At 45.1% G+C, this 20,623-nt stretch overlaps 2 protein-coding genes across 3 annotated transcripts; one reads left to right on the plus strand and one right to left on the minus strand.

Annotated features, from left to right (window-relative positions):
- Positions 1-54: 54 nt before the first annotated feature.
- LOC115121484 (E3 ubiquitin-protein ligase CHIP-like) lies at positions 55-13,679 on the plus strand. 2 transcript variants are annotated; one of them, XM_065010703.1, is made up of 8 exons: positions 55-338; positions 2,643-2,842; positions 3,074-3,269; positions 4,429-4,594; positions 7,064-7,151; positions 8,039-8,095; positions 8,633-8,749; positions 10,208-13,679. In XM_065010703.1, the coding sequence occupies exons 2-8, from the start codon at positions 2,729-2,731 to the stop codon at positions 10,331-10,333; spliced, it is 864 nt and encodes a 287-aa protein (XP_064866775.1). In that variant the 5' UTR covers positions 55-338; positions 2,643-2,728; the 3' UTR covers positions 10,334-13,679. The 2 variants fall into 2 exon arrangements, with proteins under 2 accessions (XP_064866775.1, XP_064866774.1); XM_065010702.1 differs by having other exon boundaries at positions 58-338; positions 3,071-3,269.
- A 45-nt stretch (positions 13,680-13,724) lies between these two features.
- On the minus strand, positions 13,725-19,707 carry jmjd8 (jumonji domain containing 8). The gene is given in 10 exon segments (XM_065010704.1): positions 13,725-14,519; positions 15,125-15,241; positions 15,244-15,258; positions 17,618-17,685; positions 18,426-18,545; positions 18,730-18,798; positions 18,884-18,980; positions 19,084-19,132; positions 19,258-19,353; positions 19,521-19,707. Coding segments are annotated over 10 exon segments (801 nt in total). The 5' UTR covers positions 19,610-19,707; the 3' UTR covers positions 13,725-14,438.
- Positions 19,708-20,623: the final 916 nt, after the last annotated feature.

The following is a 20,623-nucleotide window of genomic DNA, read 5'->3' on the forward strand; positions in this document are numbered from 1 at the left end:
AAACACTTCCGTTTACAAATGCGTCATCATCGATGACTACCAGAAATGTATCAAAACATTAGCTAGTTAGCTGGTTACGCACTAGCGTGTCCTCCCACCTAAAATAATACTACAGACTACTCGGTCAAATAATATACATTGATTATACACATGTTTGGATACCTGTGCTTTTCGTTATAGTTAGGCAGTTCGCTAGCTAGCTAACGTTATATTCCAAAAATATTCAATTGTCTGCGTTGGAAGAGGTAGACAGACGAGCTGTGTGGGAGGAGGCCATAACCAGGACGAGAGCGAAGTCGGAGAGGCCGCTTGACACCCGAGGGGAGGGCATCGAAACGGTAACAGACTAGCTAGCGTTATGCTTGCAGCTATTTGGAAGCTTGCCAGTTAGCCAGAGTTGACTATTTTTCCTGTATCTTTACTTCAGTGCAACTGTCAAATCAAACGATGTAGCAAGCTAGCCCCTGTTTTTTCCAAACATTGTGCTAGTTAACTACAAATTAGCTACAGTCACTGTTTGTAGTAGTAGACCGGCAACACCCCTCAATCACTGTTTACAGTAGAGTAGACAGGCAACACCCCTCAATCACTGTTTACAGTAGAGTAGACAGGCAACACCCCTCAATCACTGTTTACAGTAGAGTAGACCGGCAACACCCCTCAATCACTGTTTACAGTAGAGTAGACCGGCAACACCCCTCAATCACTGTTTACAGTAGAGTAGACCGGCAACACCCCTCAATCACTGTTTACATTAGAGTAGACCGGCAACACCCCTCAATCACTGTTTACAGTAGAGTAGACCGGCAACACCCCTCAATCACTGTTTACATTAGAGTAGACCGGCAACACCCCTCAATCACTGTTTACAGTAGAGTAGACCGGCAACACCCCTCAATCACTTTTTGTACTAGTAGACTGGCAACACCCCTAAATGACTACAGACCCGTAGCACTCACATCCATAGCCATCAAGTGCTTTGAAAGGCTGGTAATGGCTCACATCAACACCATTATCACCATTATCCCAGAAACCTTAGACCCACTCCAATTTGCATACCGCCCAAACAGATCCACAGATGATGCAATCTCTATTGCACTCCACACTGTCCTTTCCCACCTGGACAAAAGGAACAACTATGTGAGAATGCTGTTCATTGACTACAGCTCAGTGTTCAACACCATAGTCCCCTCAAAGCTCATCATTAAGCTAAGGAATCTGAGACTAAACACCTCCCCCTGCAACTAGATCATGGACTTCCTGACGGGCCGCCCCCAGGCGGTGAGGGTAGGTAGCAACACATCTGCCACGCTGGAGCTGCCCAGGGGTGCGTGCTCAGTCCCCTCGTGTATTCCCTGATCACCCACGACTGCATGGCCAGGCACGACTCCAACACCATCCTTAAGTTTGCTGATGACAACAGTGGTAGGCCTGATCACCGACAACGACGAGACAGCCTATAGGGAGGAGGTCAGAGACCTGGCCGGGTGGTGCCAGAATAACAACCTATCCCTCAACGTAACCAAGACTAAGGAGATGATTGTGGACTACAGGAAAAGGAGCACTGAGCACGTCCCCATTCTCATCGACAGGGCTGTAGTGGAGCAGGTTGAGAGCTTCAAGTTCCTTGGTGTCCACATCAACAACAAACTAGAATGGTCCAAACACACCAAGACAGTCGTGAAGAGGGTACGACAAAGCCTATTCCCCCTCAGGAAACTGAAAAGATTTGGCATGGGTCCTGAGATCCTCAAAAGGTTCTACAGCTGCAACATCGAGAGCATCCTGACCGGTTGCATCACTGCCTGGTATGGCAATTGCTCGGCCTACCACCGCAAGGCACTACAGAGGGTAGTGCATACGGCCCAGTGCATCACTGGGGCAAAGCTGCCTGCCATCCAGGACCTCTACACCAGGAGGTGTCAGAGGAAGGCCCTAAAAATTGTCAAAGACCCCAGCCACCCCAGTCATAGACTGCTCTCTCTACTACCGCATGGCAAGCGGTACCGGAGTGCCAAGTCTAGGACAAAAAGGCTTCTCAACAGTTTTCACCCCCAAGCCATAAAACTCCCAAACAGGTAATCAAATGGTTACCCGGACTATTTGCATCGTGTTCCCCTCCCAACTCCTCTTTTACGCTGCTGCTACTCTCTGTTGATCATATGTGCATAGTCACTTTAACTATACAGTACGTTCATGTACATACTACCTCAATTGGCCCGACCAACCAGTGCTCTCGCTCATTGGCTAACCGGGCTATCTGCATTGTGTCCCACCACCCGCCAACCCCTCTTTTTACGCTACTGCTACTCTCTGTTCATCATATATGCATAGTCACTTTAACCATACCTACATGTACATACTACCTCAATAAGCCTGACAAACTGGTGTCTATATTTCTTTATTTACCTACACACACACACCTTTTTTTCGCACTATTGGTTAGCATTTCCTATAAGTAAGCATTTCGCTGTAAGGTCTACCTACACCTGTTGTATTCGGCACATGTGGCAAATCAACTTTGATTTGATTTGATCACTATTTATAGTAGTAGACCAGCAACACCGCTCAAATGAAACTCCTCCATCTGCTTCCCTCACCCATACTATTGATGTCTTGGAACTTGTGCATTCTCCCCCCAGCCAGCCGCAGCCCGGCCTGAGACACGGGTAGCAGGATAGGGAAGCAGAGCGGAGAGGCCGCCGCCACAGCGGGGCCGGCGGACAAGATGGCGGGCAGCCCTGAGAAGAGTGTCTCAGCGCAGGAGTGGAAGGAGCAGGGCAACCGCCTCTTCCTCAGCCGCAAGTACCAGGAGTCGGCCGCCTGTTACAGCAAAGCCATCGTAAGGACAAGGCCTCGGGAGAAGGGGAGAGAGTGTGGAGTGTGTGTGGGTGGAACTGAGGTAGTGTCCCAAATTGTAACTTTGCATGATGAGTAACCTCACTCCGAGACATAGAAAGTCAGCTATCGGTTGTAGCGAAGGGTGTGTGTGCAAGCGTGGCATACTTAGGAATGGGATAAGGGTGTGAGGAAGGGGGATAGAAATAGTGAATAATGTGTTTGTCCCCAGAAGCGAAACCCCTCAGTGTCTGTGTACTACACCAACCGGGCACTGTGCCACGTGAAGCTGCAGCAACACGACAAGGCCCTGGCCGACTGCAAGCAGGCACTGGAGCTGGACCCCCAGTCAGTCAAGGCCCTCTTCTTCCTGGGTCAGTGTCACCTGGAGATGGAGAACTACGACGAAGCCATCGGCAACCTGCAGAGAGGTGGGCTGGGGACCAAGGTGGCAATCAAGGGTCCAGACACAGAGGGTGCATCTCACTAGTCGAAATAGGCCTCCTATCCCGTAGTCCCCCTGTCCCATAGGCCTCATGTCTTCTCTCCTTCATCTGATCTGTACTCATTTTAAAGAACTGGACAAGTGTCAAAAGAAATTCCCAATATACATCTACCAGGTAGTGTTAACCAGTCTTTGGATTTCAGATCGGTGTAGATTAAGGAGAGGAAATTAAGAGGTAGCTACTAGACTATTGAGATGAGGAGAGGAAGCTACTAGACTATTGAGATGAGGAGAGGAAGCTACTAGACTATTGAGGAGAGGAAGCTACATGACTATTGAGGTGAGGAAGCTACATGACTATTGAGGTGAGGAGAGGAAGCTACTAGACTTGAGATGAGGAAGCTACTAGACTATTGAGATGAGGAAGCTACTAGACTATTAAGATGAGAAGCTACTAGACTATTAAGATGAGGAAGCTACTAGACTATTAAGATGAGGAGAGGAAGCTACTAGACTATTGAGATGAGGAGAGGAAGCTACTAGACTTGAGATGAGGAAGCTACTAGACTATTGAGATGAGGAAGCTACTAGACTATTAAAATGAGGAAGCTACTAGACTATTGAGATGAGGAGAGGAAGCTACTAGACTATTGAGATGAGGAGAGGAAGCTACTAGACTATTGAGATGAGGAAGCTACTAGACTATTGAGGAGAGGAAGCTACTAGACTATTGAGGAGAGGAAGCTACTAGACTATTGAGATGAGGAAGCTACTAGACTATTGAGATGAGGAAGCTACTAGACTATTGAGATGGGGAGAGGAAGCTACTAGACTTAAGATGAGGAAGCTATTAGACTATTGAGATGAGAGGAAGCTACTAGACTATTAAAATGAGATGAGGAGAGGAAGCTACATGACTATTGAGGTGAGGAGAGGAAGACTATCAAGATGCACCCATCCCGGACACACTCCCATTCAGGAGTCTAGATACACACATCAAAATATATTTATAAGTTACTTGCCTAAGTCCTAATAAAAAAGTATTGACAGGACATTGGATTAAGTCAGCTCTACCAGCTAATGCAAAGATAAATTTTCACTATTATATCATTAATAATAATAGTTGTCCTTCATTTGGCCTTCAGCATATAACCTGGCGAAAGAGCAGCGGTTGAACTTTGGCGACGACATTCCCAGTGCCCTCCGGATAGCCAAGAAGAAGCGCTGGAACAGCATCGAGGAGAAGCGCATTAACCAGGAGAACGAGCTGCACGCCTATCTCACCAAACTCATCCTGGCAGAGAAGGAGAGGTGAGAGATTGTTTCTGTGCTCACCTATAGTTTGTTTCCGGCTGTGTGCTCTATATACAGTGCCTTGCGAAAGTATTCGGCCCCCTTGAACTTTGCGACCTTTTGCCACATTTCAGGCTTCAAACATAAAGATATAAAACTGTATTTTTTTGTGAAGAATCAACAACAAGTGGGACACAATCATGAAGTGGAACGACATTTATTGGATATTTCAAACTTTTTTAACAAATCAAAAACTGAAAAATTGGGCGTGCAAAATTATTCAGCCCCCTTAAGTTAATACTTTGTAGCGCCACCTTTTGCTGCGATTACAGCTGTAAGTCGCTTGGGGTATGTCTCTATCAGTTTTGCACATCGAGAGACTGACATTTTTCCCATTCCTCCTTGCAAAACAGCTCGAGCTCAGTGAGGTTGGATGGAGAGCATTTGTGAACAGCAGTTTTCAGTTCTTTCCACAGATTCTCGATTGGATTCAGGTCTGGACTTTGACTTGGCCATTCTAACACCTGGATATGTTTATTTTTGGACCATTCCATTGTAGATTTTGCTTTATGTTTTGGATCATTGTCTTGTTGGAAGACACATCTCCGTCCCAGTCTCAGGTCTTTTGCAGACTCCATCAGGTTTTCTTCCAGAATGGTCCTGTATTTGGCTCCATCCATCTTCCCATCAATTTTAACCATCTTCCCTGTCCCTGCTGAAGAAAAGCAGGCCCAAACCATGATGCTGCCACCACCATGTTTGACAGTGGGGATGGTGTGTTCAGGGTGATGAGCTGTGTTGCTTTTACGCCAAACATAACGTTTTGCATTGTTGCCAAAAAGTTCAATTTTGGTTTCATCTGACCAGAGCACCTTCTTCCACATGTTTGGTGTGTCTCCCAGGTGGCTTGTGGCAAACTTTAAACGACACTTTTTATGGATATCTTTAAGAAATGGCTTTCTTCTTGCCACTCTTCCATAAAGGCCAGATTTGTGCAATATACGACTGATTGTTGTCCTATGGACAGAGTCTCCCACCTCAGCTGTAGATCTCTGCAGTTCATCCAGAGTGATCATGGGCCTCTTGGCTGCATCTCTGATCAGTCTTCTCCTTGTATGAGCTGAAAGTTTAGAGGGACGGCCAGGTCTTAGTAGATTTGCAGTGGTCTGATACTCCTTCCATTTCAATATTATCGCTTGCACAGTGCTCCTTGGGATGTTTAAAGCTTGGGAAATCTTTTTGTATCCAAATCCGGCTTTAAACTTCTTCACAACAGTATCTCGGACCTGCCTGGTGTGTTCCTTGTTCTTCATGATGCTCTCTGCTCTTTTAACGGACCTCTGAGACTATCACAGGGCAGGTGCATTTATACGGAGACTTGATTACACACAGGTGGATTGTATTTATCATCATTAGTCATTTAGGTCAACATTGGATCATTCAGAGATCCTCACTGAACTTCTGGAGAGAGTTTGCTGCACTGAAAGTAAAGGGGCTGAATCATTTTGCACGCCCAATTTTTCAGTTTTTGATTTGTTCAAAAAGTTTGAAATATCCAATAAATGTCCTTCCACTTCATGATTGTGTCCCACTTGTTGTTGATTCTTCACAAAAAAATACAGTTTTATATCTTTGTTTGAAGCCTAAAATGTGGCAAAAGTTCACAAAGTTCAAGGGGGCCGAATACTTTCGCAAGGCACTGTATGTTGTGTATCAGTGGACGGCTCATAGTAGTGGCTGAAGTGGAGTCTAGTGGCTGGAATGGAGTCTAGTGGAATGGTATCCAGCATGTTTGATGCCATTCCAATCACACCGTTCCAGCTATTATTATGACCCGTCCTCCCCTCAGCAGCCTCCACTGTTGTGTGTGTATATAATGTGTGAGCTAAGGTTCTCCTCTTGTAGGACAATAGAGACTCATCTGAATCTGTTCCAGCCACATGATGGGAACACTGTAGGGTTTGGGAGGGGGATTTACAGAGCATGAATTCACTTTGTGAATCAGAGAATAGCCATTTTGATTTAGTTTGATTTAGTTTTTCCACAACACTCAAGTTGAAATGAAACAACCATAAGAGTGTTGTGCAATCAATTCCCATTAGTCAGTGGGAAACCACTGCATTCTCCCAGCCTTGTTGGTAGAACGTCTCTTACAGTAGGGGGCATTAATATAATAATAATATATGCCATTTGGCAGATGCTTTCAACCAAAGCAGTCATGCAGGCATATACTTTTCATGCCCGGTGGTCCCGGGAATCAAACCTACTATCCTGATGTTGTTTGGCGTCACTCTGGGAATGTTTTTTTTTAAATATATTTTTTAAATAAAAAATGTAAAAAAATTCACCAACTGTGGTTGGTGTGTAAAACCAGTTAGTCCATCCATTTATAGGCCTACAATCCATCCTATCCATTTATATTGCAATAAGTTAAGCCTTGGTTGGCTGAAGTGGTTGGTTGGCTGATGACTCTGGTCCTATCCTCAGGGAACTGGATGACAGCAGAGAGGAACAAGACGCCAAGTCGGAGGAATGCAGAAGCCGACACGACCTCACTAAGTTCCCCTCCAAACATGTGAGTCCTAAACCAAGTGTACTAACATCCAGCTAACGTCCAAAGACGCAGGGTATAAACAAATAACAATGGGAAAATAAGGACTTACCCACATTCTGTTTAGAATGCTCTCGTAGCCTAGGTTACGAGAAATGGTTAAACAACTAAAGGGTTTTCATTGGCTAAACCAAAGACATGTTAACACAACCTTACTAATCAAGATCTGTTTTTTTCCCTCATAAGGATATGCAACAGAACAGGGGTGTTATGCTCCCAAAAACTCTTAGTGGGCACAAAGTATGTGAGGATGGCAGGGGGTGGTCTGGAGGGGGGTTTAGGAGAATTTAGCAGTTGTGCTTAATTCTATGTCAAATTATATTTTTTTGCAAAGATAAGAATAACTCTTGAGCTGCCTGTATCCTCCTGACTAGTGGTAAAATAAAATATAGAAATATGCTTCTCTGCATCCCTGCTAAAATCTGAGTAAAAGGTTGAGAGGAAGGTGAGTGTTATTCGGTACATTTAGTAATTGCTTGCTTTTCTAGTCTACCAACCTTACAAGCAGACAAGCCAGCCTGATAGTTAGACAAGCTACTCCAACTTAAATGATAGGTAGCGAGTTATGAGGTAGGTGGCTAGTAGTGTGTCTATATAGAAAAAATATATATATTTTTTTTACAGGACAAATCTGAGTGGGCACGTGCCCCTGTGTCCCCTATGGGCATGATGCCTCTGCAACAGAACATGTTTTAAACCTGTTTAAATCGGGTTTTGCCTTAGTCTAGCATATTGCATGTATGTGTGTCTTTCGGAGGAGTTGGGATAAAGGGGAAGTAAGATTTTGGTTGGACCTTGTGTACAATTAATGAATAAAGTGATGTTAATTTAGGTGTCACATTTCTCTACAGGACAAGCACCTGTCAGACATGGAGGAGCTCTTCTCTCAGCTGGATGAGAAGAGGAAGGTGAGTGCTCTACTGCCTCCTGCTGGATACAGGATCAGGGGAAGAATCTCTGTTGCCTTTCCTTGATTCTTCCTCTCCCCTTTCCTCGCCTCTGTCTGAACACCCATTGGATGAGGTCAGAGGTCCCTCCCCTCTAACTTTCCCATCCAATGGTTTTTGAGAAGGAGGCGAGTAATAGGGAGATATAAATACAAGTTTCATCTTTTCTTCTGATTGGCTGGGTGAAAATGATTCCAAATTGCTTCCACCTGTCCAATCCTCTCAGATCTAGAGGATCGGCTAGTCTGCTGTGGAGTAGGGGTTAGGGGTTTGGAACTCATCACTAGCCCATACATAATCAATGGTTTGTGTTTGATGGCTATCACTCTGGCCATACTAGAAACAACTCTCTATTCCTAAACCCTTAAACAATCTGAATCCAAACCCTCCATTAATAACAAATACCAGGTCCGAATGTACAAGACACTAAAATATGTAACTACAGTATACATCTGGTCTAACATGGCTATTTAGTGATAACCTCTGTTTGTTTAACAGAAGAGGGAGATCCCAGACTACCTGTGTGGAAAGATCAGCTTTGAGTTGATGAGGGAGCCCTGCATTACACCCAGTGGGATCACTTACGACCGCAAAGACATCGAGGAGCACCTACAGGTAAGGATTAGTCTCATCAAACCTGACCCTGACCTCATCAAACCTGACCTCATCAAACCTGACCCTAGGCAACAGCAGTGACTGGAACTGAAATATACTGTGAGTGGATGAAAGCAGGCTGGAACTGAAATATACTGTGAGTGGATGAACGCAGGCTGGAACTGAAATATACTGTGAGTGGATGAACGCAGGCTGGAACTGAAATATACTGTGAGTGGATGAACGCAGGCTGGAACTGAAATATACTGTGAGTGGATGAACGCAGGCTGGAACTGAAATATACTGTGAGTGGATGAACGCAGGCTGGAACTGAAATATACTGTGAGTGGATGAACGCAGGCCGGTAGCCTATTAGTAAAGCAGCCCTTTTCAAGTGATGGCTTGACAATCAGATGAAAACATCATACCTGTTTGTGTTTATGCCACAAAAGGTCATACATGTTAAATGACAAATCTTTACGACTAGGCCAACAGAGATGCTATTGAATTAATAGGGATTCAAATCAGGCCCTACACCCAAACAAGGGCACTGCGTTCATCCACCTCTGGCCTGCTCGCCTCCCTACCACTGAGGAAGTACAGTTCCCGCTCAGCCCAGTCAAAACTGTTCGCTGCTCTGGCCCCCCAATGGTGGAACAAACTCCCTCACGACGCCAGGACAGCGGAGTCAATCACCACCTTCCGGAGACACCTGAAACCCCACCTCTTTCAGGAATACCTAGGATAGGATAAAGTAATCCTTCTCACCCCCCCTTAAAATATTTAGATGCACTATTGTAAAGTGGCTGCTCCACTGGATGTCATAAGGTGAACGCACCAATTTGTAAGTCGCTCTGGATAAGAGCGTCTGCTAAATGACTTAAATGTAAATGTAATCAAATCACATTTGCCACCAAAACAACAGATGTAGACATTACAGTGAAATGCTTACTTACAAGGCCTTAACAAACAATGCAGTTCTAAGAAAATACCACACAAAAAAGTAAGAGATAAGAATAACAAATAATTGAAGAGCAGCAGTAAATAACAATTTATTTAGTTATTTTTATTTCACCTTTATTTAACCAGGTAGGCTAGTTGAGAACAAGTTCTCATTTACAACTGCGACCTGGCCAAGATAAAGCATAGCAGTGTGAACAAACAACACAGAGTTACACATGGAATAGTGGGGCTATATACAGGGGGTACCGGTACAGAGTCAATGTGCGGGGGCACCGGTGTCGAGGTAATTGAGGTAATATGTACATGTCGGTAGAGTTATTAAAGTGATGATGCATAGATAATAACAGAGTAGCAGCAGCGTAGAAGACGGGAGGGGTGTAATTATCTGATCAGGCTCATACATTCTGTTGGTCAGGAGGTTCTGTACCAGGAAGTAATGAAATGTACTTTCAGCCCTGCTATTAAGGTGTTATGTCTCCCATAGGATCCGAACTGTCTTTGTTCTTATGTTTGCAGCGAGTGGGCCATTTTGACCCGGTGACACGCAGCCCTCTGACTCAAGACCAGCTGATCCCTAATCTGGCCATGAAAGAGGTCATCGATGCTTTCATCATGGAGAATGGATGGGTGGAGGACTACTGAAGGAGGGAGGGAGGGAGAGAGGGGGAGTTGGAATCATTCCAAAAGAAGAACCAGACATAAAAAGATGACAACAAACCAAACAAGTATGATCTGCACTTTAAAGCTGAGGCCACACCACAGACTGACATACCTTCACTAGGACTGAGACTACACCACAGACTGACATACCTTCACTAGGACTGAGACTACACCACAGACTGACATACCTTCACTAGGACTGAGACTACACCACAGACTGACATACCTTCACTAGGACTGAGACTACACCACAGACTGACATACCTTCACTAGGACTGAGACTACACCACAGACTGACATACCTTCACTAGGACTGAGACTACACCACAGACTGACATACCTTCACTAGGACTGAGACTACACCACAGACTGACATACCTTCACTAGGACTGAGGCCACACCACAGACTGACATACCTTCACTAGGACTGAGACTACACCACAGACTGACATACCTTCACTAGGACTGAGACTACACCACAGACTGACATACCTTCACTAGGACTGAGGCCACACCACAGACTGACATACCTTCACTAGGACTGAGACCACACCACAGACTGACATACCTTCACTAGGACTGAGGCCACACCACAGACTGACATACCTTCACTAGGACTGAGACTACACCACAGACTGACATACCTTCACTAGGACTGAGACTACACCACAGACTGACATACCTTCACTAGGACTGAGACTACACCACAGACTGACATACCTTCACTAGGACTGAGACTACACCACAGACTGACATACCTTCACTAGGACTGAGACTACACCACAGACTGACATACCTTCACTAGGACTGAGGCCACACCACAGACTGACATACCTTCACTAGGACTGAGGCTACACCACAGACTGACATACCTTCACTAGGACTGAGACTACACCACAGACTGACATACCTTCACTAGGACTGAGACTACACCACAGACTGACATACCTTCACTAGGACTGAGACTACACCACAGACTTACATACCTTCACTAGGACTGAGACTACACCACAGACCTACATACCTTCACTAGGACTGAGACTACACCACAGACTTACATACCTTCACTAGGACTGAGACTATACCACAGACTGACATACCTTCACTAGGACTGAGACTACACCACAGACTTACATACCTTCACTAGGACTGAGACTACACCACAGACTTACATACCTTCACTAGGACTGAGACTACACCACAGACTTACATACCTTCACAAGGACTGAGACTACACCACAGACCTACATACCTTCACTAGGACTGAGACTACACCAGACTGACATACCTTCACTAAGACTGAGACTACACCACAGACTTACATACCTTCACTAGGACTGAGACTACACCACATACTGACATACCTTCACTAGGACTGAGACTACACCACAGACTGATACTAGGACTGAGACTACACTACAGACTTACATACCTTCACTAGGACTGAGACTACACCACATACTGACATACCTTCACTAAGACTGAGACTACACCACAGACTGATACTAGGACTGAGACTACACTACAGACTGACATACCTTCACTAGGACTGAGACTACACCACAGACTGACACTAGGACTGAGACTACACCACAGACTGATACTAGGACTGAGACTACACTACAGACTGACATACCTTCACTAGGACTGAGACTACACCACAGACTGATACTAGGACTGCCATTAAATCTCCTGTTGATCTATACATCTCTTTCTGTTTCCATTCTTGTCCCCCCATTTATTTTATTGGTTCTCTCAGCTGCTCATACTAGTCAGACCCAACAATCAGGACACGCTAGCAAACATTGCACCAAATCAGAGCACATCATCCAACAACAGAACCCAATCAGAATATAGTACCCAACACCTTGGGCCAATCGCTTGAACGTTACTCTCAGAACAACCAATCATATTGCAGACTCCTAAACCCAATCACATCCTAGACCTCGAGTCTACAAGTGCAGCGATTGACCAATCAGGGCTAAATGTACTCTACTTGTGGTGATGCTCCACAACTTGTCTTCTATTTTAAATCTCCTTTTCTACGGGGAAGAGGACTGTCTGAGGCACCGCCATGTTTTCGCCACTCTCCATTGTAGTCCTCTTGAGTGGCTTGTAGATGGTCCAATGTAGTCCTCTTGAGTGGCTTGTAGATGGTCCAATGTAGTCCTCTTGAGTGATGGGCCAATTTTAACCCAACCTGATCTCTTACCACCACAATGCAGCACTTCTCTATATCCTCTTGGAGGGCTGAAAAGACTGTATAAGCACGAGTTGTATAATATAGAAAGAAACCCAAGCCCTCATCTTCAGTGTTTTGCAGTATGTAGGGAAGCACTATGTGTAATCAATATGATGGAAGGGTCCGGGAAGAGCATTCAAGGCTTTGGGCAAAGGGTTGTTTTTTGACCAAGGACGTCTCTAATTTTGGCGAGCTGAGTTTCCACCATTTTGTTGCCTCTCATCTGGCTCATACAGAGCTGAGCGTTAATGAATGGGGAAGTGCGTAGCAGTAGGGGTCAGGGTTGGGGTCAATTCTATTTCAATTCCAGTCAATTAATTAAACCCAATTCCAAATGTTCTTTAAAAAGATTGGTTTAAAATTGTGTGAGTCACAGGTGTGTTTTTGACGGCTGTGTTTAATTGTAATGTGTTTTCTCTGGTTTACATGTCACTGAATGTTTGCAGGTGGTGTCCTGTCTGTGCCTCAAGTGGAGTTTGAAGTAGAATATGGAAGTCAGTCATCTGATTGGCTTTGAGAAGGGCTGTCTTCTCCTCAGTATAACTTACTGCTCGGGGTCTCTTTTGTTTGAATGATTCCACGCTTAGAGCCTTAGTCCAATGGCTGCAAAGCATGGTTGGGGTCGATTACATTTTTCAATTGTCGGTTTTAGAATGCAAATTCATAAATTAAAATATCCTGATTTTTTTTTTTTTAAGTCATTTTCAATTCGACCCCTCAACCCTGCTGCAAACAGTTTCCTCTTCTCATTTCAGAAATCATATGACCCTGTTTGACTTACCAACTGAAAAGAATTGAATGTGAAATGAACCTGTATATTCCTACCCTCTGCTGGATATGAGGATGCACAGTTATGTTGTGTTAGTCAGTCGTTGAGTATCAATATTATGTGTACATGTAGGGGTGTGTTTATGTGGGATAGGGGTGTGGACATACTCCTCTCCCCCTAGGCCCCGATTCCTCCTAAGAGGGGGGTGGGAACTTGGGTACAGTCCAGTTTCTCTGGAGCCTCATTGGGACTGTGAATGTTCTTTATTTCACTGTTGTGCTGTTGTCTACAAGTGTTCCAATAAAGGCTACAACTTAGAGGCTGCAGTGTCTACATTGATAATCAAGATACAAATGTCCATCTTATTTTCAAGTACTTTATTTAATTTAAATAAATGTCAAATATATTAGCTGCATTTGACCTAGTTGGCCCGGTACCATGGAACCGATGGGAAAAGTCCCAGAAGTGGAAACGGCTGGAAAAGCAGTGTGTGACTTCCAGGGAATACAGTCAGAACAAGCCACACTCATCTCCTATTGGTCAGTAGACGTTCCAATAGTCTTTGACCGCTTTGTTTCTTTGTCTCTGAACAGATGGACCACTGATCTACATAGTAGTTATGACGACAATGGAAATACAGCTTTTGATAACTTTTTGGGCAGTTTTCAATTGACAGGAGTGGTGTGGTGCCATTTCAGTTGACAGGAGTGGTGTGGTGCCATTTCAGTTGACAGGAGTGGTGTGGTGCCATTTCAGTTGACAGGAGTGGTGTGGTGCCATTTCAGTTGACAGGAGTGGTGTGGTGCCATTTCAGTTGACAGGAGTGGTGTGGTGCCATTTCAGTTGACATGATACTTTTGAAAAGTGCATCCTGCCTGCTCCCCCTCACTAATCAGGAACCACTGTGTGTGAACTGTGCTATCTGAGGGGGAGGGGAGGGGAGGGGGGGTATTGAGAACTGTGCAAGAAATCTATGATTTCCTCAGAGGGGAAAAAAGGAATGATGCATGTTGAAAGTATTCTAACAGGGCTTTGGTCACGGGGCAATGACCCTTAGTCTGTTGCAGGGTCAGGGGTCAGCCCAGGAAGGTGGATATGAAGACACTGGTGTCCAGATTGAGCGTGGCGTGCCACCAGCGGTCAGGGAAATACAGCACCTATCAGCAACAACACAAAGTCAGTGACATTGGAGTGACAAGTCATTAATACTTGATATTATTATCTTCCTGCTTTGCCTTGGTAAGGCAAGAAATCATCTGAATGCAGCCTATCATTCCAATTCAGTGAAAACAATGGCTCAAAAGTCATGTTTGCCTCAAACGTAGTGACCCTGTGGTTGTTTTAAAGTGTTTAAAATATTCCATAGTTGAAATTTCAAAAAGAAATATGGCCTCAAAAGTCAATTTAGCTCATGTTAGTGACCCATGGTTGATAAATGTGTTTAACATTTCATGGTGGAAATTCCTCCAAATGATGACCCCTCTGATTGTTATCCTCATTCTATGTTGGAAAATGCATACAACATTATTTTAGCTGATGTTAGTGACCTGTGTAGATGGAGGGAAGGATGACAGTTAAAAGTATTCCGATATTCAACCACAGTCTAATCTATTATGGCTGCGTTGGCACAGGCAGACCAATTCTGATCTTTTGACCAATTATTGTAAAAAGAGCTGATCTGATTGGTCAAAAGATGAATTAGTAGACGGAAGGAGAGATCTGAATTGGGCTGTGAACACAGCCTTAATGGTAGTTTTCTGACCTCTCCTGGCCGGATGGTGCACTCTATGGGCTTCTCCTCAAGCAGGTAAGGGTATGTGTCTTTGACCCAGGACAGGGTGGTGTAGTTGGGGTGGAAATGGGGCGCCTTGTCCGGGGGATGTACAGGAACCAGCGCTGTGGTGGTTGGAGAATGAAAATGTATCTCATACTGTTGTGTTTAACAGACGTGCATCAATTACAACAAGGTAGTGTAGCGTGTTAAGGCTAACAGCATCAATGACAAGGTAGTGTAGCGTGCTAAGGCTAACAGCATCAATGACAAGGTAATGTAGCGTGCTAAGGCTAACAGCATCAATGACAAGGTAGTGTAGCGTGCTAAGGCTAACAGCATCAATGACAAGGTAATGTAGCGTGCTAAGGCTAACAGCATCAATTACAAGGTAGTGTAGATGTTGAGGCTGACCCTGGATTCAGGCTTACACCAGCCTATCACCAGCTGTAACATCATTAACCTGTAACCTGGTGTCATTAGGGAGGCTGGGAGCTGTAACCTGGTGTCATTGGGACAGCTGTAACCTGGTGTCAGGCTGGGACAGCTGTAACCTGGTGTCATTGGGGAGGCTGTAACCTGGTGTCATTAGGGACAGCTGTAGCCAGGTGTCATTAGGGAGGCTGGGACAGCTGTAACCAGGTGTCATTAGGGAGGCTGGGACAGCTGTAACCAGGTGTCATTAGGGAGGCTGTAACCAGGTGTCATTAGGGACAGCTGTAACCAGGTGTCATTAGGGAGGCTGTAACCAGGTGTCATTAGGGACGCTGTAACCAGGTGTCATTAGGGAGGCTGTAACCAGGTGTCATGGAACGGTGTCTGGGACAGCTGTAACCTGCATTAGGGAGGGGACAGCTGTAACCTGGTGTCATTAGGGAGGCTTAGGGAGGCCTGGGACAGCTGTAACCTGGTGTCATTAACCAGGGTCATTAGGGAGGCTGGGACAGCTGTAACCTGGTGTCATTAGGGAGGCTGGGACAGCTGTAACCTGGTGTCATTAGGGAGGCTGGGACAGCTGTAACCTGGTGTCATTAGGGAGGCTGGGACAGCTGTAACCAGGTGTCATTAGGGAGGCTGGGACAGCTGTAACCTGGTGTCATTAGGGAGGCTGTAACCTGGTGTCATTAGGGAGGCTGTAACCTGGTGTCATTAGGGAGGCTGTAACCTGGTGTCATTAGGGAGGCTGTAACCTGGTGTCATTAGGGACGCTGGGACAGCTGTAACCTGGTGTCATTAGGGACGCTGGGACAGCTGTAACCTGGTGTCATTAGGGACGCTGGGACAGCTGTAACCTGGTGTCATTAGGGACGCTGGGACTGTAACCTGGTGTCATTAGGGGTGTCATTAGGGACAGCTGTAACCTGGTGTCATTAGGGACACAGCTGTAACCTGGTGTCATTAGGGTGTCATTAGGGACGCTGGGACAGCTGTAACCTGGTGTCATTAGGGACGCTGGGACAGCTGTAACCTGGTGTCATTAGGGACGCTGGGACAGCTGTAACCTGGTGTCATTAGGGAGGCTGTAACCTGGTGTCACAGCTGTAACCTGGTGTCATTAGGGACGCTGGGACAGCTGTAACCTGGTGTCATTAGGGACGCTGGGACAGCTGTAACCTGGTGTCATTAGGGACGCTGGGACAGCTGTAACCTGGTGTCATTAGGGACGCTGGGACAGCTGTAACCTGGTGTCATTAGGGACGCTGGGACAGCTGTAACCTGGTGTCATTAGGGACGCTGGGACAGCTGTAACCTGGTGTCATTAGGGAGGCTGTAACCTGGTGTCATTAGGGACGCTGGGACAGCTGTAACCTGGTGTCATTAGGGACGCTGGGACAGCTGTAACCTGGTGTCATTAGGTGTCATTAGGGAGGCTGTAACCTGGTGTCATTAGGGGACGCTGTAACCTGGACAGCTGTAACCTGGTGTCATTAGGGACGCTGGGACAGCTGTACAGCTGTAACCTGGTGTCATTAGGGACGCTGGGACAGCTGTAACCTGGTGTCATTAGGGACGCTGGGACAGCTGTAACCTGGTGTCATTAGGGACCTGGTGTCATTAGGGAGGCTGTAACCTGGTGTCATTAGGGACGCTGGGACAGCTGTAACCTGGTGTCATTAGGGAGGCTGTAACCTGGTGTCATTAGGGAGGGGACAGCTGTAACCTGGTGTCATTAGGGACAGCTGTAACCTGGTGTCATTAGGGAGGCTGGGACAGCTGTAACCTGGTGTCATTAGGGACGCTGGGACAGCTGTAACCTGGTGTCATTAGGGACGCTGGGACAGCTGTATTTGAAACATGTTCATTTTGTTTGTCGTTTCCCCATTATTCAAGGCCCTATTGTTGTTTTATTGATGTAAAGTGTGTTGTGACTCATGTGAAATGCACTTTAAATAAATCTGACTTGATTTTAAGATATTCTTAGGAGAAAAGATGAAGCATAAGGTGGACCATGATTTGATAGGCGGCAGTTAATGTGTTGTTTACCTTCCTGCCATAGATGACCTCAGAGTAGCCAGGTCCATGCCAATGGAAGGGCACACCGGTTCCCGGGCCTGGTTGGGTGGGTAGATAAAGGCACAGGAGGTAAGCTTCAACAGAGGATGACAGCCTGTTCTTTACAGTCACCACAGTAACTGGCTGTATGTATCACACACACTATTAAGATGTCCTCTTCTCACAGATGCATCAGTGTGTATGGAGGTTTGTTCAGCTCTCTGCCAAACTGATAGCTGCAGGTGGCAGTTAATGCATCAGAGTTTAGCCTCTTGCCTCATACTCTGTGTCCGGTACAAGTCACTCTGCTACTGATGGTAACGCCATATGCAGCTGTACGACATGATTCTGATATCCAACCCTTGACCCTGGTATAGTGCAATCCACAATATATTAATAATAATAATAATATTATACACTGTGTACAAACATGAGGAACACCTGCTCTTTCCATGACGAACTGACCAGGTGAAAGCTATGATCCCTTATTGATGTCACTTGGTAAATCCACTTCAAATCTGTGTAGATGAAGGGAAGGAGACAGGTTAAAGAAGGATTTTTAAGCCTCGAGACGTGGATTGTGTATGTGTGCCATTCAGAGGATATTTCAGTGCCTTTGAATGGGGTATGGTAGTAGGTGCCAGGTGCACCGGTTTGTGTCAAGAGCTGTAACACTGCTGGGTTTTTCACGCTCAACGGTTTCCGGTGTGTATCAAGAATGGTCCACCACTCAAAGGACATCCAGCCAACTTGACACAACAGTGGGAAGCTGTACTAAGAGCCATACAGATCCACTGACCTGCGATCCCGAAGCTGTAGGCCCCCGTGGTGTGAGGCAGCATGTAGCGTGGTGCCTTGTAATTCTCAAACAGAGAGTGCCACTCCGTGAAGTTGTTGTCCCCAAAGAAATACAGAGTGTCTGTCAAAGAGAGACTGGGTGAGATACAGGATGTGTGGCTGTGGGAACTTCTCATTGCTTCTGTTAATGCTTTGACTTTTCAGCGTGATCACATAACATGTTGTATTATATTACGGATCATGGTTTGCCTGTTGAGCTCATGTACTGTACAACGACCATGAGGTGTTCCAGACAGCAAACTCACCACTGCCCAGTGTGTCCACAGACTGAGGCCTCAGCAGCAAGTCCACAAACTCCTCAAACCGGACATCCACTGAATGATAAGAAGAGGCAAAGTAAGGTACTACAAATAGAGAACACTGAATACCTTCTAGGATGACTACATTGTGTGTGTGTACCTTTCCTGTAAGAGTAGGTGTTGGCAGTACTGAGCCTCACCATCCTCTCTCCATACTGCTGCAGCAGGCTCCACTTGGAGCACAAGAACTGGAATTTCTGAAAACAAAACAATTACATTCACCAGAGCCCATTGCTATACTGATAGTAAGGCCTATGAGACAAGTTGATTTTTGTAATTGCTTTTTTGATTCACACGTACTGTATTGTCAGAGAAACCTTTCAGGATGACTGGTTTGGAGTAGGCATATCTGGGAATAAAAAGAGGTAGAAAAGAGGTGTTTCCAATGTATGGGTGCAGAACACACACAGTGTAATGATTTACAGACTACAAACACACCCAGGCTGAACACATGAAATAGGCTACAGTACGTACTGTTGGATAAACTGGCGATGTGATAACGAAGCTTTGTCCCAGATGTCAATGTTGCAAGGACCCTCATCAGTCAAACTGTATTCTGAATTTGACGACCTGCATGCAAGGGGAAAATGCTTTTTGGGCTACGAATACTAGTATTATTGAATGCATGTAAGAGTTAGTTAGATTAAAAGTTCAAATCTGTGGAAAAAAATAAGAATAGAATTAGCCGTCATTTATAGATGGTCAAAGACGTAATTTATCCTAAAATAACCACTCACCAGCCTCCGTCATTCTCCGACACCAGTGCATCTAAAGCCGATCTCCAAAACAATAGGAGAAACACTTGTATTCCGAGTGTATATTCCATATGGAAATAGCTTTACAGTGCTTTGCAAGTACGCCTCATGTCCGTATACCTTTATGACGTTACGTATTTCTAATAGAAAGGCTTTAGATTGCTCCTGCCGGTTGTGCCAATGCCCATTGGCTATTGATTTCCTTCTTCCTGAAGTGTAGTGTTCATATGGACCAATCACATTTGACCAACGAGCTGTCTATGGAGGGATCTACAAGAAGTACAATTTGAATTGTTTTTGGCTAGACGGGATGCAGCTAATGTCCGAAGTGATCTTTCGTAGTATGTTAGGAGAATTTACAGCAGATTAGGTAATTAAATAACCAGGTAAAGATAATTAGGTTGAGGTTAGGAAATGGGCCAGGGTTTGCTAACATTCTTCCCTGACGCGACTGTAACATGCACATTGTGACGTTACTTTGACATTAGCTGCATCCCTTCCAGCAATGACCATTTGAATTGCACAAATGTAATACATTGCATACGGTACATTTAATTTGTATTTTTGTTTCAAATTTCAACTGGATGAAAGGGCATACATTTTGTCCACAACTCTTTCTAATTGTCCTTCACAGACTTTGACAATATTTATTTTGGCAGAATTATATACAAAAATAGCCAGGTATAACGTTTGCTTGGTATAGTATATTTATGTTTGTATACCACAGTTCACCTTTTGATGAATACATGTAAACTCAGCAAAACAAAAATGTCCTCTCACTGTCAACTGCATATATTTCCAGCAAACTGAACATGTGTAAATATTTGTATGAACATAACAAGATTCAACATTGAGACATAAACTGAACAAGTTCCACAGACATGTGACTAACAAACAGAATAATGTGTCCTTGAACAAAGGGGGGGAAAACCAAAAGTAACAGTCAGTATCTGATGTGGCCACCAGCTGCACTAAGTACTGCAGTGCGATCTCCTCATCATGGAGTGCACCTGATTAGCCAGTTCTTGCTGTGAGGCGTTGCCCAACTCTTCCACCAAGGCACCTGCAAGTGTGCTGTCAGTACA

This window comes from Oncorhynchus nerka, linkage group LG26, assembly GCF_034236695.1.
Source record: "Oncorhynchus nerka isolate Pitt River linkage group LG26, Oner_Uvic_2.0, whole genome shotgun sequence".
In the NCBI taxonomy this organism is placed as follows: Eukaryota; Metazoa; Chordata; class Actinopteri; order Salmoniformes; family Salmonidae; genus Oncorhynchus; species Oncorhynchus nerka.